General features: G+C 49.1%; 6 protein-coding genes across 6 annotated transcripts; 3 read left to right on the top strand and 3 right to left on the bottom strand.

Moving 5' to 3' along the window:
• Window positions 1-1,358: 1,358 nt before the first annotated feature.
• L228DRAFT_285785 (sister chromatid cohesion protein-like protein Dcc1) lies at window positions 1,359-2,799 on the top strand (the record flags this gene model as incomplete). Its single annotated transcript, XM_018336378.1, has 4 exons — window positions 1,359-1,695; window positions 1,764-2,359; window positions 2,417-2,583; window positions 2,641-2,799. The coding sequence occupies exons 1-4, from the start codon at window positions 1,577-1,579 to the stop codon at window positions 2,797-2,799; spliced, it is 1,041 nt and encodes a 346-aa protein (XP_018184911.1). The 5' UTR covers window positions 1,359-1,576.
• A 122-nt stretch (window positions 2,800-2,921) lies between these two features.
• Window positions 2,922-4,643, bottom strand: L228DRAFT_241596 (hypothetical protein; the record flags this gene model as incomplete). Its single annotated transcript, XM_018331338.1, has 2 exons — window positions 2,922-3,734; window positions 3,843-4,643. The coding sequence occupies 2 exons, from the start codon at window positions 4,641-4,643 to the stop codon at window positions 2,922-2,924; spliced, it is 1,614 nt and encodes a 537-aa protein (XP_018184910.1).
• A 2,628-nt stretch (window positions 4,644-7,271) lies between these two features.
• On the bottom strand, window positions 7,272-9,647 carry L228DRAFT_250943 (T-complex protein 1 subunit alpha). The gene is made up of 5 exons (XM_018333441.1): window positions 9,486-9,647; window positions 9,377-9,424; window positions 9,223-9,308; window positions 9,061-9,165; window positions 7,272-8,958 (listed from the first exon to the last, which is right to left on the bottom strand). Exons 1-5 carry the CDS (start codon window positions 9,526-9,528, stop codon window positions 7,537-7,539), a joined length of 1,704 nt encoding a protein of 567 aa, XP_018184909.1. The 5' UTR covers window positions 9,529-9,647; the 3' UTR covers window positions 7,272-7,536.
• A 73-nt stretch (window positions 9,648-9,720) lies between these two features.
• On the top strand, window positions 9,721-12,202 carry L228DRAFT_250942 (prolyl-tRNA synthetase). The gene is made up of 4 exons (XM_018333440.1): window positions 9,721-10,276; window positions 10,352-10,521; window positions 10,585-11,837; window positions 11,898-12,202. The coding sequence occupies exons 1-4, from the start codon at window positions 9,926-9,928 to the stop codon at window positions 11,906-11,908; spliced, it is 1,785 nt and encodes a 594-aa protein (XP_018184908.1). The 5' UTR covers window positions 9,721-9,925; the 3' UTR covers window positions 11,909-12,202.
• A 507-nt stretch (window positions 12,203-12,709) lies between these two features.
• On the top strand, window positions 12,710-14,637 carry L228DRAFT_271168 (hypothetical protein; the record flags this gene model as incomplete). The annotated part of the gene is made up of 5 exons (XM_018335499.1): window positions 12,710-12,959; window positions 13,019-13,060; window positions 13,119-13,721; window positions 13,838-14,293; window positions 14,474-14,637. The coding sequence occupies 5 exons, from the start codon at window positions 12,710-12,712 to the stop codon at window positions 14,635-14,637; spliced, it is 1,515 nt and encodes a 504-aa protein (XP_018184907.1).
• Window positions 14,638-15,678: 1,041 nt separating this feature from the next.
• L228DRAFT_285780 (hypothetical protein) lies at window positions 15,679-17,213 on the bottom strand (the record flags this gene model as incomplete). The annotated part of the gene is made up of 2 exons (XM_018336377.1): window positions 15,679-16,229; window positions 16,382-17,213. The coding sequence occupies 2 exons, from the start codon at window positions 17,211-17,213 to the stop codon at window positions 15,679-15,681; spliced, it is 1,383 nt and encodes a 460-aa protein (XP_018184906.1).
• Between the last annotated feature and the right edge of the window lie 1,164 nt (window positions 17,214-18,377).

Below are 18,377 nucleotides of genomic sequence, written 5' to 3'. Positions count from 1 at the left end.
GGGACGACACAAATTGGGGGGGGATGGAGGTTGATGGATCGCCCTAAGGTCCGTGATAGAGACAGCGTGCGCTGGTTAACTCAGGGGTCTAATAATTGCCAACGCGTCATTGGGCCGGTTAGGCCGACAGAGATCTGTGCAACAGCAATTCGAGCTTACCAGAGTGCTGTAGAATCAAAATACAAAAGCTTCCAGGAAACAAAAGTTAGGGTAAGTACATAAGGTAAGCTGGGCTTTACAATATGAACTCAATTACGCAGCTGAATTGAACACACCTACCTACTCTGGTAGTGTCCGCTCCTGGCCAGGATGACATGAATATTACCATGGTACATTATCATACCTACTCCCCTCGTCCGATCTTCGGTATTTGAATCCTCGCGTGCTTCGGTGGTTCCGATGGGCCACAACTGAGCTAGCCGGTTCCTTGTTTTCCCAACTCATAGCCGAACCCTGAAAGGCAAATCATAAACAATTCCGATGCGACTCCGATGAATTCTCTGTACTCTGATATTATTTGCCTCTTTCGCCTACAACCATTGTATACAGCGACGTTAAGTTACCTTTTACTATGCAATGGTTTAGAGTAAATCCTTGTTAAAAGTACTCCGTAACCCGGATAATTGTTATTGATCTGTGAGTTAAAGCAGCGAGAACGGAATCAGCAGTCAGCCACACGTACTCTAGCCGATGAGCAGAGTTAGCGGCAGATGCTGGGGGAGGCACAGATCCTTGATCAACCGCCGTCGTCTGCCGCCCATTGGTGGCTTGAGAAGAGGCCGTCGTCTTTCAGGTCGACGCTATCCAACTCTCCTCTCTCAATTCTTGGACACGATGCTGGGCCTGATTTTGCTTGGTGCAGACTTGTGCCGGCTCCGCCTTGGTGGGCCATTCTCACCATGGAATTTCCCCTTCGGTACGACTCGAAATACAGCATTTTCTGATCCAATTTCCTCGTAGTATGAGTACCTTGTAGTAGTAGCGTCTCTGCCCTGCGCCATTACATGACTTTTGGCTCATGTTCAACAGCTAAAGTTGGTCTAGCTCACATGTGGCAGAGATGCACAAAATTAACTCAATGTAGTGCATCCGTACATAATCTCCTACAAACTACTGACATAGGCTCGACATTGGGCATTCTGACAAACATGAGTAGCACACCGCCCATCTGCCCAATGGGAGAGTTAGGCATGGATATGGAATTTAGGTTATTTTCTTCTATTTCTCGAGATGACATGCGCCAATTGATGATGCTCAGATGTTTTTCCACATCTCCGTTGTTAGACAGAATATTCTAGTCATATTCAGACGTGTTTCTACCAACTGCTGCAAAACGGGTTATATGGTAGGTTTCTCGGCTACCCACGCGAGTCTTCAACCTGCTGGATGACTGACCTACAGGTCCTAAGGAACCTCTCGGCTAGACACGGCGGCTCGTCAAGTTTCCATTTATCTGGATTAGGAAAGACCATGGCCAGTCAACGCGACGAAAAGCAAACTCGCGTCGGTTTACCTACAGACGTGTTGGATACGCAGTCAGATCCATCAACATATTAGACTTGAAGAAAACGACGACATGGAGGCCCCAGATCATCCAGCGATCCCCTTCGCATTCTGCCATGATCAAAAAAACTTTCGCCTGCTGGAGTTGCCTCCGGATCTGCTGAACGTGGTGACCAGCGCTGATCCTCCTGTGTACGATTTCACCTTTTCAAAATCCATGTCTTTGAATCTCAAAAGGATTGCTGCTGACTATCGCAAAGTTTGCGAATTAAATCTAGCGAATCAGCTCCGGCGCATGCAGTATTATGCACAGACAATCTCGCATACCAAATCCGCCAAGTGCAGTCCTCGAATTCGATCTTTCTGACCAAGCCTGCCAAAGACAATCACTCCAATGATGCCGCCTCCAGCTTGGACTCCCACCTGTCCGCAATAGCGACATGCAAGTCGACTTTGGAACTGCACCCTGTCAGTGGTTCCGCTATCCCACATCTCAAGCAATGCCTTCCGCTCTATTTCAGCAACGAAGACGGATCACGACCGACGCCAGTTGAGGGAAGAAGCAAAAGAGATGTATTCAGCAACATTCCGCTGGCTGACCAAGAAAGTGAACGCTCTTGGGTAGAGCTTATGGCATTTGAATTGGATGGAGTCAGCTTGAGACCAAATGCCGAGGAATTGAGGAGCGTATGGAAGGCTATTCGTACAGCTGCAGACAGCCAAGGATTTGACCTGAGTCAGCAATTTCTGGCAAGAGATGCGTGGAAGGAGGCCGAAGAAGACGGTTGTCCTAGAGAACTCGTGCATGCGTTGTTACGGAAGTTGTCCGGTAACGGCAGTCAAATCGAAACTGACTGTAGGTGATGTAAAGAATACATCTATTTGGACAATTACTAATGCTTTGGGACCCTAGGGATGCAACTAGATCGAGTCAAATTCGTGAGGTGGACTGGTGCCATGGTGTTGGACCGTGAGCGGGACAGGATTCCAGGAGGGGTGTCAATCACCGCCTTTATGGAAGCATGGAAAGACGAACTTCCAGAGTCGTGGAGAGCACATGCCTCACTTGATCTGCTCAAGGTACATTTGACTATCCTAACATGATGCTACGAATCAATGCTGACAAAAAGGCACCAGGGAGCATATAGCCAACCAACTCCATCGACAATTGTAATCACAGACGATTATGATGCAATTGAAGCGCCAGCGCCTTCTGAAAGTACGAATAATCTGTCGGGAAAAGCGTCGCTACGTTCACGAAAGTGGCACGAAAAATTCAAGAATGCTCGTCGCTGAAGACGTCCATTTGGTTCCGAAATCCGCAGATTGGTTGAATACAAGGAACTTGCGACCCAGGGCAATCGTGGGAAATGGTGTTGTGACTATGTCCGCCCAAAGCAGGCTCCGGTTTGAATGCTTTAACACCACCCATATTTTTCGTTGCCGACCCAGACGAGATTCTTTGGGTATTCCTTGACTCCGTCCAGACCATTTCCATACCACATCAAACTGGTAATACTTTCACTCTCGCGGTCAATGACCTCTGCTGAAGGGAGGATGCGCCTTGTTGCGCGCACCACGAGATCCGTCGGATTCCAGATATTTACCTCTTTCATATTCCACTTGTTCGCCTCGTCCTGCGCCATCAGGAGCAAGGCAACGATTGCTTCCTCGAGATGGCTACTGTCGGCTGTGGATTGTCGACCATCGACGCCATCGACGACACCGTGGTGGTGGGACACGGCAAGATCATTGCACGAAGCAAGGACATGCTCCTCTGCAACGATGCGCAAGATCTGCATTACGTTTCCGCCATCCTCTACGTCGTCCTTGCTCGCCCAGGTGCGTGTCCAGATGCACCAGACTCTCTTGCCTGGCTCGTCGCCTACAATGGCGCCCTTGATGGCCGGGTCTCTCTTGAAGAGTTCCTCGGCAATAAACTCCTCCCTCGAATGATGCCATTGCATGGTATCCACATCCGGCACCAGTGCAACGTGGACTTTGCCGGGAACGGAGGCCTTGGCGGTCAAGTATCTCCGAATCAAACGCTCGTCTGCCTCGCATAGTTCCGCCAAGTCGTTGGCATAAAGCGGTCGCGCAAGCCCACGAACTTTTGCGTGTCCATTTGCCGCACCGCCGTTTGCTGCACCTGCACCTGCACCTGCTGCCGCAGGAGGAAGCGCAATATGGGTTGAATCAAACGGATGCCAGCCGTGCTTTGCATAGAATTTCTATAACATCAATATACCCGTTAAATCTTGAAAACCTTCCTCAATATAGAGATTTCCCCCCCACCCCGGTGTTGTGAGGATAAGATGTAGTGTAAAGACAAAACATACCTTTCCAATATCCGAAAACAAGACGGTAAACGCACACTTGCCGCTCTCGCCATGATGCGTCGTCAACTTCCGCGCCAACTCGTCCATCATCCGGCTCGAATACCCATGGCCCCGCAGGTGCGGCTGGCAAAACACACTTCCCACCCCCTGCGCCACCACGTCCTCGACCTTGTTGTCGTGCGCCACCAGCGCCCGTTTGCGCAGCGTCTCGCAACTACTCAGTACCGTTCGCGCTTTGGTCTGTGTCGATGTCCCTGTTGTATCTGATGTTTTAGCCTCTGCTTTTGTATTTGCTTTTGTATTTGTTTGTGTATTTGTGTTTATGGTTCCTATGTTGGTTCCATTGTTTGGTGTAGTATTTGTATGGCCATTTTCGTCTGGGGTTATATTTCCATTTGAAGTTGTGGTTGTAGTTGATGTAGTGTTTGGGGCTATATTTCCATTTGGGATGGCAATTGGGGTAGTTGATGTAGAGGTAGTGGGTTCTTTTGTGTTTGAAGAGGTGGTATTCGTTGCAGGGACAGCCTCACCCGTCTTTTCATCCTCAATCGTCGCCGTCTGAGGCTCCTCCTCCCCATCCACCAACACCCAGTACGTCATGGCCCCGTGCCGCGTCAACGGCTGCGTCGCCAGATGTTCTTCGCGCCGACAGTATGCGTCCATGCTCAGCGCGCCCCGCCAATACGCCCCGTTGGCGCGCCATGTCAGGAGTTTCTCCCCTTCCGTGGGGTGCACGAGTTTGAGCGAGGGCGAGTCGCGCTTTGGGAGATTTAGGCCTTGCTGCGTCGTCGTATTTGACATGGTTGCGATTGTTGTTGTTGTAGGTGTAGGGTGTTGAAGGGTGTTGTGTGAGAGATGGTTGTTGTGGTAAGGGTATAAAGGATGGGTTGGGTTTGTAGGACGGTAGGATAGTAGGACGGTAGGATAGTAGGACGGTAGGATAGGATAGTAGGATAAGAGGGATCTAGTGCTTGAGTAAAGGCCCGGGGAGACAGGTGGGGAGTGAAATGCAGTAAATATATACAGCAGTAGGACTGTAGGAATGAAGGGACTCAGATCAGGTTCGGATAAGATAAAAGATAAAGGATAACCATGATAAGTCCTTAGTTGGAGGGGTAGGGGAAGGGGAGGACGGAGAGGGTATTTATCGGCATAAGGTATTGTTTACGTGCGGAATAACTGCGCTACGATACAAAGGATAATAGGTAAACCCTATCCTGTGCAAAAGACAGTAAGTTAGCTGTCCTCGTACTCCGCAGGCGCATCGTGGGGCAGGATCACAATGACGGAGAACAGAGATGGTGATTCCCCAATAGTTTATGCTTCGCCTCGTGACTCATAGACCGCAGACTTGTGTCAGTGTCAGTGTCACTTATCGTGTGGTCCTGCCTTTGGAGGTAAAGCGTCAGCCTGAATCGTGATGGTTTGTGATCATTTCCAGAAAAACACTGCCAGAACAAGTGGGGGAAGATGTTCATGAACCCAAGGGACAAGGGGACCCGAACGGAGGTTTACGATCGGGACGTGGCCCTAAGATGATAGTGTGGATCATCCCTACAAGTCGCAAGGTTTTGAAGGTTTTGCAAGGGCTGCTTGGGCGTTTCCGGGTGTAACTATAACTAATTGGGGGGTCAAACTACGGTAGGTTACTGCCAGGTTGAGTTAGAAGTATAACTGTATTATACTTGCCGATCTGAGATGTTTGAGGCGTGCAGCCCATCAAATCATTGGGTATATTGTATTACAATACAGAGGGCTATAGGTAGATGGTCAGTGCGGAACAGGCCCTCCATCTTGTCCGGCAAAAAAGTTACCAGAGTTACGTTATAGCCACGAGGCTTATGCCGTTGGTGGGGATGGACGCCGTACGCCGTAGGTTGGTGGTGGGCGATGAGATCCGAGGACAGCCGTTGACAGCCGTAGGCTATGCGTAGTATCCATACACTTACTGGTTTGAAGTCGGGCTCTATCAAGTTAGAGAGGTCACGTAAATTTCAAGGTTTTTGAATCTTTGTGCACTGTTGTATTCAATAATGCCCGATGACGAGTGGATTGCTAGACCATGCGGCGGAATTACTACCGTGGTATAAGTCTGTACACAGGGTACTATACACGATCCACGCCCTATGTCAACGGATACCGAGGGGCTTAGACGGGAATTATGTGGGGCAAGTACTCGATATACTCCGTAGGTGTACTCGGTACAGTGCTTGAGTCTTCTGTAGTTGAGTTACCTAGTATGGAGTAGACAGTGTTATGGATAAACAAAAGGAACCAGGGCCGGAGAAAAGGAATATTGGTATGAGATGATTGGATATCTGCATGACTCAAGCTCGAATGCACGACAACACGACAGCATATTACCCGATACAGTAATATGCTGTTTGATGATAGACAGACCTCGGACCCTGATCGACGGTGACTCAGATGCCCTTGTTCCCATGTCCATTTCATTGAATGATAGTCTGTATAGCTATCTAGGGAAATCGACTTGCTTTGAAATATACGTTGGCTGTACTACGTACTCCTTACCTCCGTACGTTATCATGCATTATCTTATAGTTGTACATGTAAATCCTCAGTCCAGTGGGCGAGGATGGCGGGGGCGATAAGGATTTAGTTATGAGTATCGTGGTACTGCGGCATACCGAGAGACTGCCTGTACGAAGTAGAATTACGGAGTAGGAAAAGCATCCGCTGTGCTCAGCGTGCTCGGTGACCAGAGTCCAGACAGCTATCATGCGGACCGAATGACAAAAGAGGCATGTAGACAGGCAGGGCAAATATCCCGAACTTATTCCGAGAGTTTAGTGGCCCCAAAGCCGCGAGTTGCTTCTTGTGACGTTTATACGATTCGCATGAATACTCGGAACAAATAATGAATGCGGACTGGACAGGACAGGGCGATGCATTTGCCGCTACGGAGTAAATGTCGGGCATATACCGTACTGTGTCTCCACACGGTTGTCCCGAGGCGTGTACATACCTCATTCACAATTCCACAGTGCATGCACACCCAAGGTACTCTGTAGGTAGGTAGGTGGTGGATATTGAAATTCAGCTCCATGGTAGTTACATGAGGTCCGGACTATAAGATATGTGGTTGTCATGCGCGAACAACATGCATACGATACTGCATAATCTAGTAATAATATAGACTGTATACGTATTGCATAGTGTAAAGATTATGGTGTATATGGATAGCGTACGTCTGTGTGGTGCATCACATGAACAGCATCGTCATGCGGGAACAAACATTGCAAAGCGACTACGAGGTGTAGTCCGTATTGAGAGGGTCTGTTCTTCAAGATGAACGGGCAAGGTAGACTCCAGGGCCATGGCTACAAAGTACCTACAAAGTCGGTGCTTGCAACGCCATCAGTTCTCTCAACTTTATAGAGCAGTGATAGAAATATTTCTCGCAGGGTGTTTGTGTGGTTGGAAATTTGGTTTGGGCTGGATCCAGAGATATATTTGAGACACTTGGATCGAGAACTACGTGGATAGAAAATAAGATACCTTGAATTGAAGATAAAATTTGCAAGGCCAATATAAACGAAAAATTTAAATCTATGGCGACAATTCATGCAAGTGCTCTACCACGTCAAGAGCATTGAAGAAAGGTTTTTTTTGTTCGTCCGATCCACTATTGCTACAACAACATGCTAATCTCGGCCCTTTACTGCCACACCGTTTAATGACCATGACCGTCGTCTTCTGCTCGCTGCTCTGGATCGAGCTTGATCAAGGTATCTATCCGCATAATGGCAATGCAAGCCTCGACCGCACTCTTCAGTTGCTTGACCTTGGACATGCTAGGCTCAAGCACGCCGGCCTTGAGCTCATCGACGACCTTGCCCTTGGCGAGATCGAGTCCATAGTTCTTGTAATTCTTCTTCTTGGCAATCGTCTTTTCGTCCTGCGATGCATCGCCCTCTTGCGTGCGCTGAGACAAGGCATGGCGGGAACGCAGCTGGGCAACGAGCTCTGACGAGTCCTTGGCGGCGTTGACGGCCAGCGTCTTGGGGATAACCAGCAGAGACTGCGCAAAGGCGCCAATGGCCAATTGCTCGCGCGAGCCGACCGTGCCGGCAAACTCCTCGAGGTAAATGTGCAGAGCTGTCTCGACGGCTCCTCCGCCAGGAACAATGCTGCCGCTTTCGAGGGTCCGCTTGACGGCGCATAGGGAGTCGTGCACAGACCGCTCCATTTCGTCGAGTTGGTATTCGTTGGAACCGCGGAGGATGATGGATGCCGAGGTATGCACCTTGGTGCCCTTGACAAGAATACATTCGTCGTCGGAAATCTTCTCTTGCACAACTTCCTCTGCGTGGCCGAGAAGCGAGGGCTCGAAGCGCTCGTCGCCGTTCAGATCGGACAGAGTACTGACGAGAGTGGCGCCCGTGGACTTGGCAATACGTCGGAGGTCTTCCTTTTTGCAGCGGCGCACAGCCATGGCGCCACGCTCGACAAAGGCCTTGAGTACCATGTCGTCGATGCCTTTGGTCGTGAGGACGACATTAGCACCGCTCTTGAGAATCAAGTCGACTCGCTCGAGGACGATGCCGGCCTCGCGTTCCCGAATCTGCTCAAGCTGCTGCGGGTCTTCGACAGTGATTTGCACGCCCAACTTCATGCGCTCTTTTTGTAAATTCATGTCCAGACAGGCAATTTTTGCGTCGGTAATGCGGGTCTTCATGGCCTGCGAGGCCACGGTGCAGTTAAGGGCGTATCCACGGACGAGAACGGATTCAGTGGCGCTCTTGCCGTGAGCCTTGAGCAGGTTGACGGCTTTGACGGGGTATTTGATTTCGTTCCGGTTGTTGGCGGACTTGACGGATTGGATGGCATCGACGACCATGTTGGAGAAGAAATCGCTGTCGGCGCCAATGATCTTCGACGACATGGATGTCTTGGCAATGGAGATGAGGGATTCGCGGCCCAGGTTCTCGACCTTGGTGGCAACATTTTCTTGCATGTATTTTACTGCTTCTCGTAGGGCGAGACGGTAGCCGGTGATGATGGTCGTCGGGTGGATACGGTTCTTCATCAGCTCGTTGCCGCGGCGGAGAAGCTCGGAGGCGATTAGGACAACAGAGGTGGTGCCGTCACCAACCTAGGAGATTGTTAGTTGGTGTTACTCATCTTTTTTACGATGAGAATAAGGGTTTTAAATGGGGAAAAGAGCTGTAGACAGCTGACGCTGGTGGTAACCAACCTCCTGATCTTGCTGCTGTGCCAGGTCGACTAATATCTTGCCGGCGGGATGTTCAACGTCCAGCAAAGTCAATATCGTAGCTCCATCATTCGTCACGGTAACATCCTAATTGCAAAAGTAAGCTTCTCATCCGTAGGCTTCTTCTTTCTCCGGATATCTTACACCAATGTCGTCCACCATCATCTTGTCCAGTCCCGAGGGACCAAACGATGTCTTGATCACATTTGCAATGGCTTGTGTGGCCAGAACTATTCAAGAATTTTTTAGCTTCAAAACCCTTTCACGCTCGTCTGTATATCTCTCCAATTTTGCATACCGTTCTGGTCCCGGACGTCTGCTCCGCTAATCTTCTGACCTCCTAAAACTGACATATTTCGTTAGTAATAAGTAATAGATACAGAATTTGCTTGGCATCTTCTACTCACAGAGAGTTCCGCTGTTGCGGGGCTGCTCGAAAAGGGCCGCCATGATGAATGAACAATGGGGGCGAGGAAGCAGAGATCAGTTGAATGGAGATGAGTAGAGCTCGCCGCCTTGCTCTTTAGTGATTTTAGGCCAAAATGGAAACTTGAGGCGGTTCGCGAAGTTGAGTGACAAGCGACGCGACGGAACATTGGAGCCTCCGACTCGTCTCGTCTTGGTCTCTCTCGTCTCCCCCACGCAAAAAGTTACACAGAGGGAGACAGAAAGCCCTTGACTCAGGCTGTTCCTCCCTTGCCCCACTAACAACAATTTCCCCTCCATTTGCACCGCGACAACAATTCCCCTCTGCAGCAACAATTTTGCTGGTCGCGTGTGCGCATACGCTATAGTCCACTGAACCTCTATTTTTGTTTTTCCCCCGAAAAGCTGCTCATCTCCCGTTATGGCTTCCGAGAATAAAGCCACTGTGGAGACCGCCGCCATCACGGAGGGCGTCCAGAACTTGCAGACTCCCTCTGCAGATGGCCCCTCCAAGAGCGCCTTGAAGAAGGCCGCCAAGCAGGAGAAAATGGCTGCTGAGAAGGCCGACAAGGCTCTCAAGCATGCCACGACAACTCAGGCCAAGAAGATTTTGAAGAATCAGCCCAAGGCCAAGGAGGGTAAAGACACCAAGGACGATGAGAAGAAAATTACTGTTGGCAAGGACGAAGACTTTGCTGGCTGGTATCAGCAGGTCTTGACCAAGGGAGACATGCTCGATTACTACGATGTCGCTGGTTGCTATATCCTCAAGGTGCGATCCTTCCCCAGGCTTTGATGCTTCACCGCCAATTTTTATTATGTTCAATACGCCTAATGTATTTTGCAGCCTACTTCATTCTTCATCTGGGAGAGTATCCAAAATTGGTTCAACGAGAAGATCAAGAAGATGGGCGTCCGAAATTGCTACTTCCCCATGTTTGTCTCTTCCAGAGTGCTCGAGCGTGAGAAGGATCATATTGAGGGTTTCGCACCTGAGGTCGCTTGGGTTACCAAGGCGTAAGCGCATTGGCTTTTTCTCTTTAGACATGCCCGGTGTGATGATAGCTAATTTCTTGATAGCGGCAAGAGCAATCTCGAGGAGCCCGTCGCAATCCGTCCCACCTCCGAGACCGTCATGTACCCCTACTACGCCAAATGGATTCGCAGCCATCGTGACCTCCCTCTGAGACTGAACCAGTGGAACTCGGTCGTGCGATGGGAATTCAAGCACCCTCAACCTTTCCTCCGTACGAGAGAATTCTTGTGGCAAGAAGGTCATACCGCCCATTTGACCGAGGAGGGAGCCGCTGAGGAAGTCCTGCAGATTCTTGAGTGGTACGCGGGCGTCTATGAGGAACTTCTCGCGGTTCCTGTTATCCGTGGCCGTAAGACGGACAAGGAGCGGTTTGCCGGCGGTCTGTACACTACTACCGTTGAAGGTTACATTCCTACGACCGGCCGTGGTATCCAGGGTGGTACCAGCCACTGCTTGGGACAGAACTTTAGTAAAATGTTCAACATTACCGTTGAGGATCCCAACACCAAGGACGGCGAAAAGGGTCCCCCGCTATTCGTCTGGCAGAACTCGTGGGGCCTGTCTACCCGTACTATTGGTGTCATGACCATGATCCACGGTGACAACAGGGGCTTAGTCCTTCCCCCTCGTGTCGTCGAGATCCAGGTGGTGATTGTGCCGGTCGGAATCACCAACAAGCTGAGCGAGGATGAGAAGAAGAAGCTCTATGAGGAGACTCGCGTTTTAGGCGATAAACTCCGCGCCGTGGGCGTCCGCGTCGAGGTCGACGACCGTGACAGCTACTCCCCCGGCTGGAAATTCAACCAGTGGGAGCTCAAGGGCACCCCGCTCCGCCTTGAGTTTGGTCCTGGCGAAGCCAAGGGTGGTTTCGTTACCACTTCTCGTCGTGATATTCCTGGAAAGGATGGTAAGGGATCAATTGCTCTCTCCGACCTCGAGAAGGAGGTCCCTGCGCTCCTCGAGACGATCCAGGGCGACTTGTACAAGCGCGCCAAGGACGCGTTTGACTCTCACGTCATTCAGGTTACGGACTGGAAGGATTTCGTTCCTGCGCTCAACAACAAGAACGTTTGCTTGATCCCCCACTGTTTGACCGAAGAGTGCGAGGACCAGGTCAAGGACCTCAGTGCCCGCAAGGACGAGGGCGACAACGTTGCAGAAGATGCTCGTGCCCCGTCGATGGGTGCTAAGAGTTTGTGCATTCCGTTCCAGCAGCCCGAGGGTGTTGTCAAGGGTGAAACGAAATGCACCAACCCGCAATGCTCGAGAACTGCTGAGGCCTGGTGCTTGTTTGGCCGTAAGTCATCCACGTGCAACGTATGTTTTGTTTGAGAGCACTAGCTAACAACTTATACAGGCAGCTACTAAGCTTGTGTCAATCTATTGAAAGGATGTATGCATGACGACCAGCATGATGATGATTGGTGAGAAGCGGCGCAGATAGAAGGCATGGGGCTCTGGGGGAGTTAGAGCGCCAACGCATTTACGATATTTCTTTTCTTATTTTAGCCAATCAATTCTCGAAGGCTAGATGTGAGCTACGAATGATAGCTTTTAGAATGCAATTTTTCTGAAACAAAGACGATTTTGGGCCTTGAGATTTTTCTTTGTCTACGGAGTATGCGGAAGCTTTGCGGAAGTCTGCGGAAGAATAAAACATGGATGCTTCGGAGATTATAGTGATTACTAATGAGAGAAACGCGGGACGAGCTCCCCCTTTAAGCCGAATGAGGTAACGGTAAAACAACAGCCACAGCAACCCCAGTCAACTTAGGGCTACTGACATCATGAGCCGGTCCCATGCCAAATTGTTCTCCATGGCAATTTGCTATTCGGTCGAAACGCTTACAGAGTAGTTATCGGATTTAAGATGCCTTATGCCTTGTAGACGGAAAGCATCCCCGCATTGAAAACATACATGACTTAGGGTTATTTGGTACATCCTTGCCGCTCTGACTGTCAATTCCCGTGTCTGCTCCCCCAGCCATTCCAAGTGCGTCATTGCTTTGAGCTATGGTTCTTTATTATAGAAGAGCCGCGATAACCCGCTCGATGCTGTACACCGTGTCAGCATCAGAAGAAAAGTCGTGATACTGTGAGTGCCTCGATTGAGATTCCAATAGCCAACGACTATCTTCTTTACGCGGTGTCGTTTGCAATCAACGCGAAATGTCGACTGGTATCGCGGAGACCAACCCTAACGCCTGTCAGGGTGGGATGAATGCTCCACGAGCAGAGTCCGAAGATACTCTGCACCACGACAATGAAGCTAAAGAAGAAACCGACGGCCTAAGCAGCCATCACCCGACGGAAGGAGATCATGAAAAGGGCAGAAACCAGCCTCCGAAGCCAGTGGGATTCTGGGACAAACGGCTCAATCATGTGCGAAAGGAGATTTTCCTGAAATGGAGCTTGACCAGTAAGATATACTACTGCCGTCTATATATCTAACCAGTCTATCAACTCACTCTTCCATAGCTCTCATATTGTGCACGTTAATCCTGACAGTATTATCTCTATGTATGTTCATCGTCTTACCGACATTGTGTAATATCACAGTTACACTGACTTCTGACAGACTGGGGCGTTCTCTTCCACGTCGACCAAAACCTTTCCTCATTGGCCATTTACGTGGCCGACTTTGATGGCCAGATACCGCCGTATAACAATGGCGAGACTCCCATAGTCGGACCTGCCATTGTGCAGCTCATGCAAAGAACTTTGCAAGAATCGCCAGTGCATCTAGGCTATGTCAGCCTCCCGCCGTCTCACTTTTCCTACGATCCGATGAACGTGCGGCGGGAAGTATACAATTTCAATGCATGGGCAGCTGTTATCGTCAATCCAAACGCCACGGCAATGCTTCGATCAGCCGTTCAAAACGGCAACTCGTCATATGACCCACTTGGAGCATGCCAGGTTATCTTCACAGACTCTCGAGATGATACTGTTTGGTATGATTTCGTGTACCCTCTTCTCAGCGAGTTCATGACCGAAGCCACCTCTATGGTCGGCGGAATGTGGACTCAACAAGTCCTCCAAAACGCGTCCAATCCCACCGCTTTGGCCAACATCCAGAAAGTTCCACAGGCACTTAGTCCTGCCATTGGGTTCTCCATGTTCAATCTCCGTCCTTTTGTGCCTTTTGTTGCCATTCCTGCCGTCACGATTGGATTGATTTGTACGTATTCTTCCTCTGATCCCTATCTTCTTGCACCCTCTTCCTTTGCCTTTTCCTTGTCATTCTTATTTTAATTTTTGGTTTCATCAAAATAGACAGCTAACCATACTCGGCAGATCTAATCATCCTCTCCTTCTTCTCCTTCTCCTTCTACCTCCCCATACACAAGCATTTCCTGCAACCAGAGGGCCACCCGCCGCTGAAGCTCTACCAGATGATTATCTGGCGCTACGTCGCCACCATGGCAGCGTACTTTTGCATGTCTCTTGCGTATTCCCTGATCTCTCTCGCCTTCCAAATCCCCTTCTCGAACAAGAGCGGGCCCGAGACCGAAATGGCCATGCACGCAAATGCTTACGGTAAAGGCACTTTTGTAGTCTACTGGATGCTCAATTTCGTCGGCATGGCTGCGCTGGGTCTTGCGTGCGAGAACGTCGCCATGCTCATTGGCCAGCCGTGGACTGCCTTCTGGCTCATCTTCTGGGTCATCAGTAATGTCTCTACCGCTTTTTATAATATCAGTATCGCCCCGAGATTTTATTACTGGGGCTTTGCATGGCCTCTACATAACAGTACGTCCCCTCTCTCCCTTTCCCTCTCTTCCCTTTCTCCTTCTTCCCTTTCCCCCCTTCTTTTCTTCTTCTTCTTCTTCTCCCCTCCTTCCTTTCCCTTCTACTTCTTCCCTTTCTTCCCACCTTTCACCCCTTCCGCCCTTCTTTTCTTGTGAATCCCAGCTAACATGCACCTACCAGTCGTCGAAGCAAGCCGCCAGATCATCTTCGATTTACATTCCCGGATCGGCCTCAACTTCGGCGTCCTTTTCACTTGGGTTGCCCTCAACACGGCCTTTTTCCCGCTCTGCTGTATCTTTATGGGCTGGAAACACAGAAAAGGCATACATGAATATTATGCTTGACTTCTTTATGCTCTTGCGCCGCTGCTTTTCTGTCTTTCTCTACACGTACATATGTATATGCTTCTTCTTTCTATACGTACATATTGTTCATGTATCTAATACCTAGCCCTCGATTTCATTGCTTTTAATTAGGATACGGGATATGCGATATGCGATGTAATTAATATTGTCTCAGAAAGCGCGCAAAATTTGACAGTTGACTTATGCTGCTATGCACATGTAATTTTACGTTAAACATATCTCGGTACTACTGCTACTTATTTCATTTTTTCTTGCTCTGGAAAGTTTGCTCTCAAAGGCTACTTAAAGCGTTTCAATATAATCTGATTTAAGTCACTTTCACATTCACATTCAAATTCAATTCCCTTCAATTGAAACGCATGAGATATTCTACCGATGTAGTAGAATTGCGTAATGAGTAATGACCTATCGATTGTCCATTCGACAATTCCTTTCAACGCCCAGTAAAGATTAACAGGATTAGCCTGTTAGAGTCCGACGAAAACTAAAAAAAATAAAAAAAAAAAAAACAGAAACAAAGGCCCCATAAGCAAGTAAAACGATGAATGATAAACAATGAAGCAAAACCGAGAAATGATAAAGCGATGAAGCCAACATGAATGTCATAAACGTGTGTCCCAGTAACCTGGTAGCGTTGGGAGAAATAATATCCTGATTCCTGATATCAAGCGTGTAACAGTCGTAATAATTGGGACAATAGTGTATGCTGAGCTTTCAAAGTACAACACAGGAAGAGAGAATTCTGGTATTCGCGATTTGCGATTCCGATAAGACATGATTCCGAAGATGAAACAACTCCGAGCCAGAAATAAAACTCCGAGGGTAACAAAGAAGCGTAAACTCCGAAGAGAACCGAAATCGCAAATCAAATCAAATCTGTCCGGCGCAACGAGGTCGATGACTTGAAGCTTTCAACAGGAAGGGCCAGCCTTCGCAAGTGAGCGCTCGTCGAGGAGGCACAGAATTACATCTTGAAGAAAATAAAACAGAAGAAGGTGAGAGGGAAGACAAAAACAAATCCTAAGCATCCTCATCATACTTTCTCTTCTTTCCCCGTCGGTCGGGAAACACATCTTGGATATCGACGAGGTAATTGCGCGCCGTAATGACGAGAATTGCCACTGTAAAGGCATTCCACACGTCGTGATCCCTGTCGCCGAAATCGATCATCCAGAGATTTCTGGCTTCGGCCCCGGGGTCTGCATTTGCCCCGTCGAAGCTGGTCAACATGCAAAGGGTATACGAGACGTATATTCCCCACAGAGTAGGCGGAGGGTGGACGTTCCCCTCCGCGCTCGGATGAAGCCGCAAAGTGTTGCGGTATTTTGCAGCAAGCTTCCGGAAGTGCCCATAGGCTTTCTCCCCGTCCTCCAGCGCGAGTCCCCTGTCCTTGCTGCACATGATGAAGAGGTTTGGGATGATCCGCTTGTGATCGACTTGACCGTCCTCGTGGGACCATTTGATGAAAGCCTCAAGCTCGCGCTGCATGAGCTTATTGGTATCCCCGCCTGTCTGGCGGCAATCGCGGACACGAGGTCCAAGCGTCATGAGATTTTGGAGCGCCTTGCATGCTGCTTCCCAGTTAGTTTTCACTTTGAACACTGCTCTAGGTGAAAAGGGGAGGGGGGATGGGTAGTGAAAGAGAGTAAAACGGAAAATGGAGAAGCGATCTCTCAGATCTCTCAGGGTTCATTCTTCAGGATAATCAGGGGAAACAAGGTACCTCTCAAATCCTTTCCAGAAAGCGAATTGATGAAGGCCTCCGCTTCTCCTTCTGCCCCCTCTTGGGCGAACAAATTTTCCGGGACGGTCTCAAAATCCATCTTCCAGCTTGCTGGAAGCAGTGGTTCAAAACCACGCATCGCGATCTTGGTATGGAGCTTTCTTTCGTCGGCAGTGCAATTAACGGTGACGTTCTCGGCGAGTTCTCTGCGCTTCCTCAACTCTTCTTCGAAATCCCATACGCGCTCAGCGGGCTGCGTGTTTTCGTCTTCATAGGCGGCCTCTTCTTCTGTAAGTGGCTCTCCGTTTTCGCCATATCCCCCGTTTTGGTCGCTGTAATTGCTGGCTCTATCACTGGATGAGGTAGGTGAAGGGGGGCTATCATCTGACAGGTCCATCAGATCAGGGTCTTCTTGATCGGTCAAGCTGCGATCCTCGACAGTTGGGCGTTGAGAGCTTCCAGAACTCGCTCGAGATGAAGAATATCTTGAGCTGCTCTTACTGATTCTGCTACCTCTGACGCTGAGTGGATCAGATGTTGAGTTAGTCCTTCTGCCGCTTAGGCTGCCACGCCCTGAAGCAATTGGGCTCGAGCTCTGCACCCATTCTGCGGTTCGCGCACTGGGGCTCAAAGAGCGGCGGTCCAAATTTCGCTGGCGAAGTGAACGTCGGGTTCTGGACGAGGCGGAAGACACGTTCGATCTGGCAGATCTGGCAGATCTCGCGGATCTCGCAAGGGCTTGGCCCACGGCGATGGCATCTGCAGTCTCAACGACAGGAGTCCCATACCAGTAAGCGACGAATCGTGCCTTGAGACGAGCGAAGAACGACATTTTGAAAATGTGGAAAGAAGCGAGGAGACAAAATTTGGGGTGTGAGGATTCGAGGAAAGAATTCAGGAACAGCTAGATGGCTGGCTGAGACGGAAGGTTTCCGGTTCGGAAGACGAGTAACAGAGGGTAAATGCTTCTGAGGAAGTCAAGTAAACTCTGAAATAAAAGGTCGAGAAGGGAAGAAAGACTTTTGGAAAGTACGAATGAGAGAAGTTGAAGGAAAGAAGCTGGTCATAAATTCTTAGTTCACGATGAGTGGCAAGAGAATTTATCAGGAAGGAGAAATGCTCAGATCAGCTGCCGAGCGAGAGAGAGAAGAAAAGGCAGTGGCTGGGAGCATTGTCTATTATTACTAAATCAATAACCAGTCAGAATTCGAAAATAAGCAGTCAGTGAATTTTTTTAATTGAGGCATCCAGAAGTTATTGACCCAATGGTACGTCAAGGACGACCATTCTTTATTGTGCAGTCTCATTGTTCCCAATTGATCGAGGTCACGACAAATCGTCCAAGGCTTTCTAATTCATCAAGCATCACAATGTATAGAACAATAAAGGATAGCCTCGCTATGGACGTGTCGTATTCCCTCGATGATTGCATTCAAAACAACAAAGAAAACATGCAACGTTGGTTGATCTAATTTACTTGCGGCAGGAACCATATGGGGTAGATCGGTCTAACCCGTTTTAGGTTTCTTATCTAAGTCGATCTTATCTACCGGGAGCTTCGACCACTGTGGTGGGCTGGCCAACCTGGGGGAGCAAAGATCGGGGTAGGGTTGGATATCAATAGTACCCTCAAAAGAAGACTCTAATCTGTCATTGAGACGAAAATGCAATTGTAAACTCTAGAGGTTTGAGAATGGTAATCATTCTTAAGGACAAGTTTTGTCCCGATGGCCTTTGAGTAATGCTTGTCAATGCTTGTAAGTACGAAACCTGCAGTTTGATTTCCTTAGTGAAATAAAAAATTGAATGAAGCAAATTGATTCACAAATTAGCTTGTGCAATAAAGTTCGAATATGATATCAAAATTCCGAGATCTGAATAATAAGACCAAGGACAGTCAACTTGATAGAACCAAACTGAAGGCAGAAGCCGCTTTCGGAGATAGATACAGATACTACGCCACACTGTGGCGCATGCACGGGACGAGCTCTCTCAG

The sequence above is a fragment of the Xylona heveae genome (genome assembly GCF_001619985.1).
Source record: "Xylona heveae TC161 unplaced genomic scaffold L228scaffold_13, whole genome shotgun sequence".
Lineage (NCBI taxonomy): Eukaryota > Fungi > Ascomycota > Xylonomycetes > Xylonales > Xylonaceae > Xylona > Xylona heveae.
Note: the sequence above shows the minus strand (reverse complement) of the source record. Positions and strands in the feature narration are given on the sequence as shown.

Bases quoted from the DNA above. Each gene is read 5' to 3' on its own strand.
- L228DRAFT_250942 (XM_018333440.1), top strand. From the start codon at position 9,926: ATGGCTTCCGAGAATAAAGCCACTGTGGAGACCGCCGCCATCACGGAG. The intron at 10,277-10,351 runs GTGCGATCCTTC...TGTATTTTGCAG, and splicing joins CTGGTTGCTATATCCTCAAG to CCTACTTCATTCTTCATCTG. The intron at 10,522-10,584 runs GTAAGCGCATTG...ATTTCTTGATAG, and splicing joins GTCGCTTGGGTTACCAAGGC to CGGCAAGAGCAATCTCGAGG.
- L228DRAFT_250943 (XM_018333441.1), bottom strand. From the start codon at position 9,528: ATGGCGGCCCTTTTCGAGCAGCCCCGCAACAGCGGAACTCTCT. The intron at 9,425-9,485 runs GTGAGTAGAAGA...GAAATATGTCAG, and splicing joins CCGCAACAGCGGAACTCTCT to TTTTAGGAGGTCAGAAGATT. The intron at 8,959-9,060 runs GTTGGTTACCAC...ACAATCTCCTAG, and splicing joins CACAGCAGCAAGATCAGGAG to GTTGGTGACGGCACCACCTC.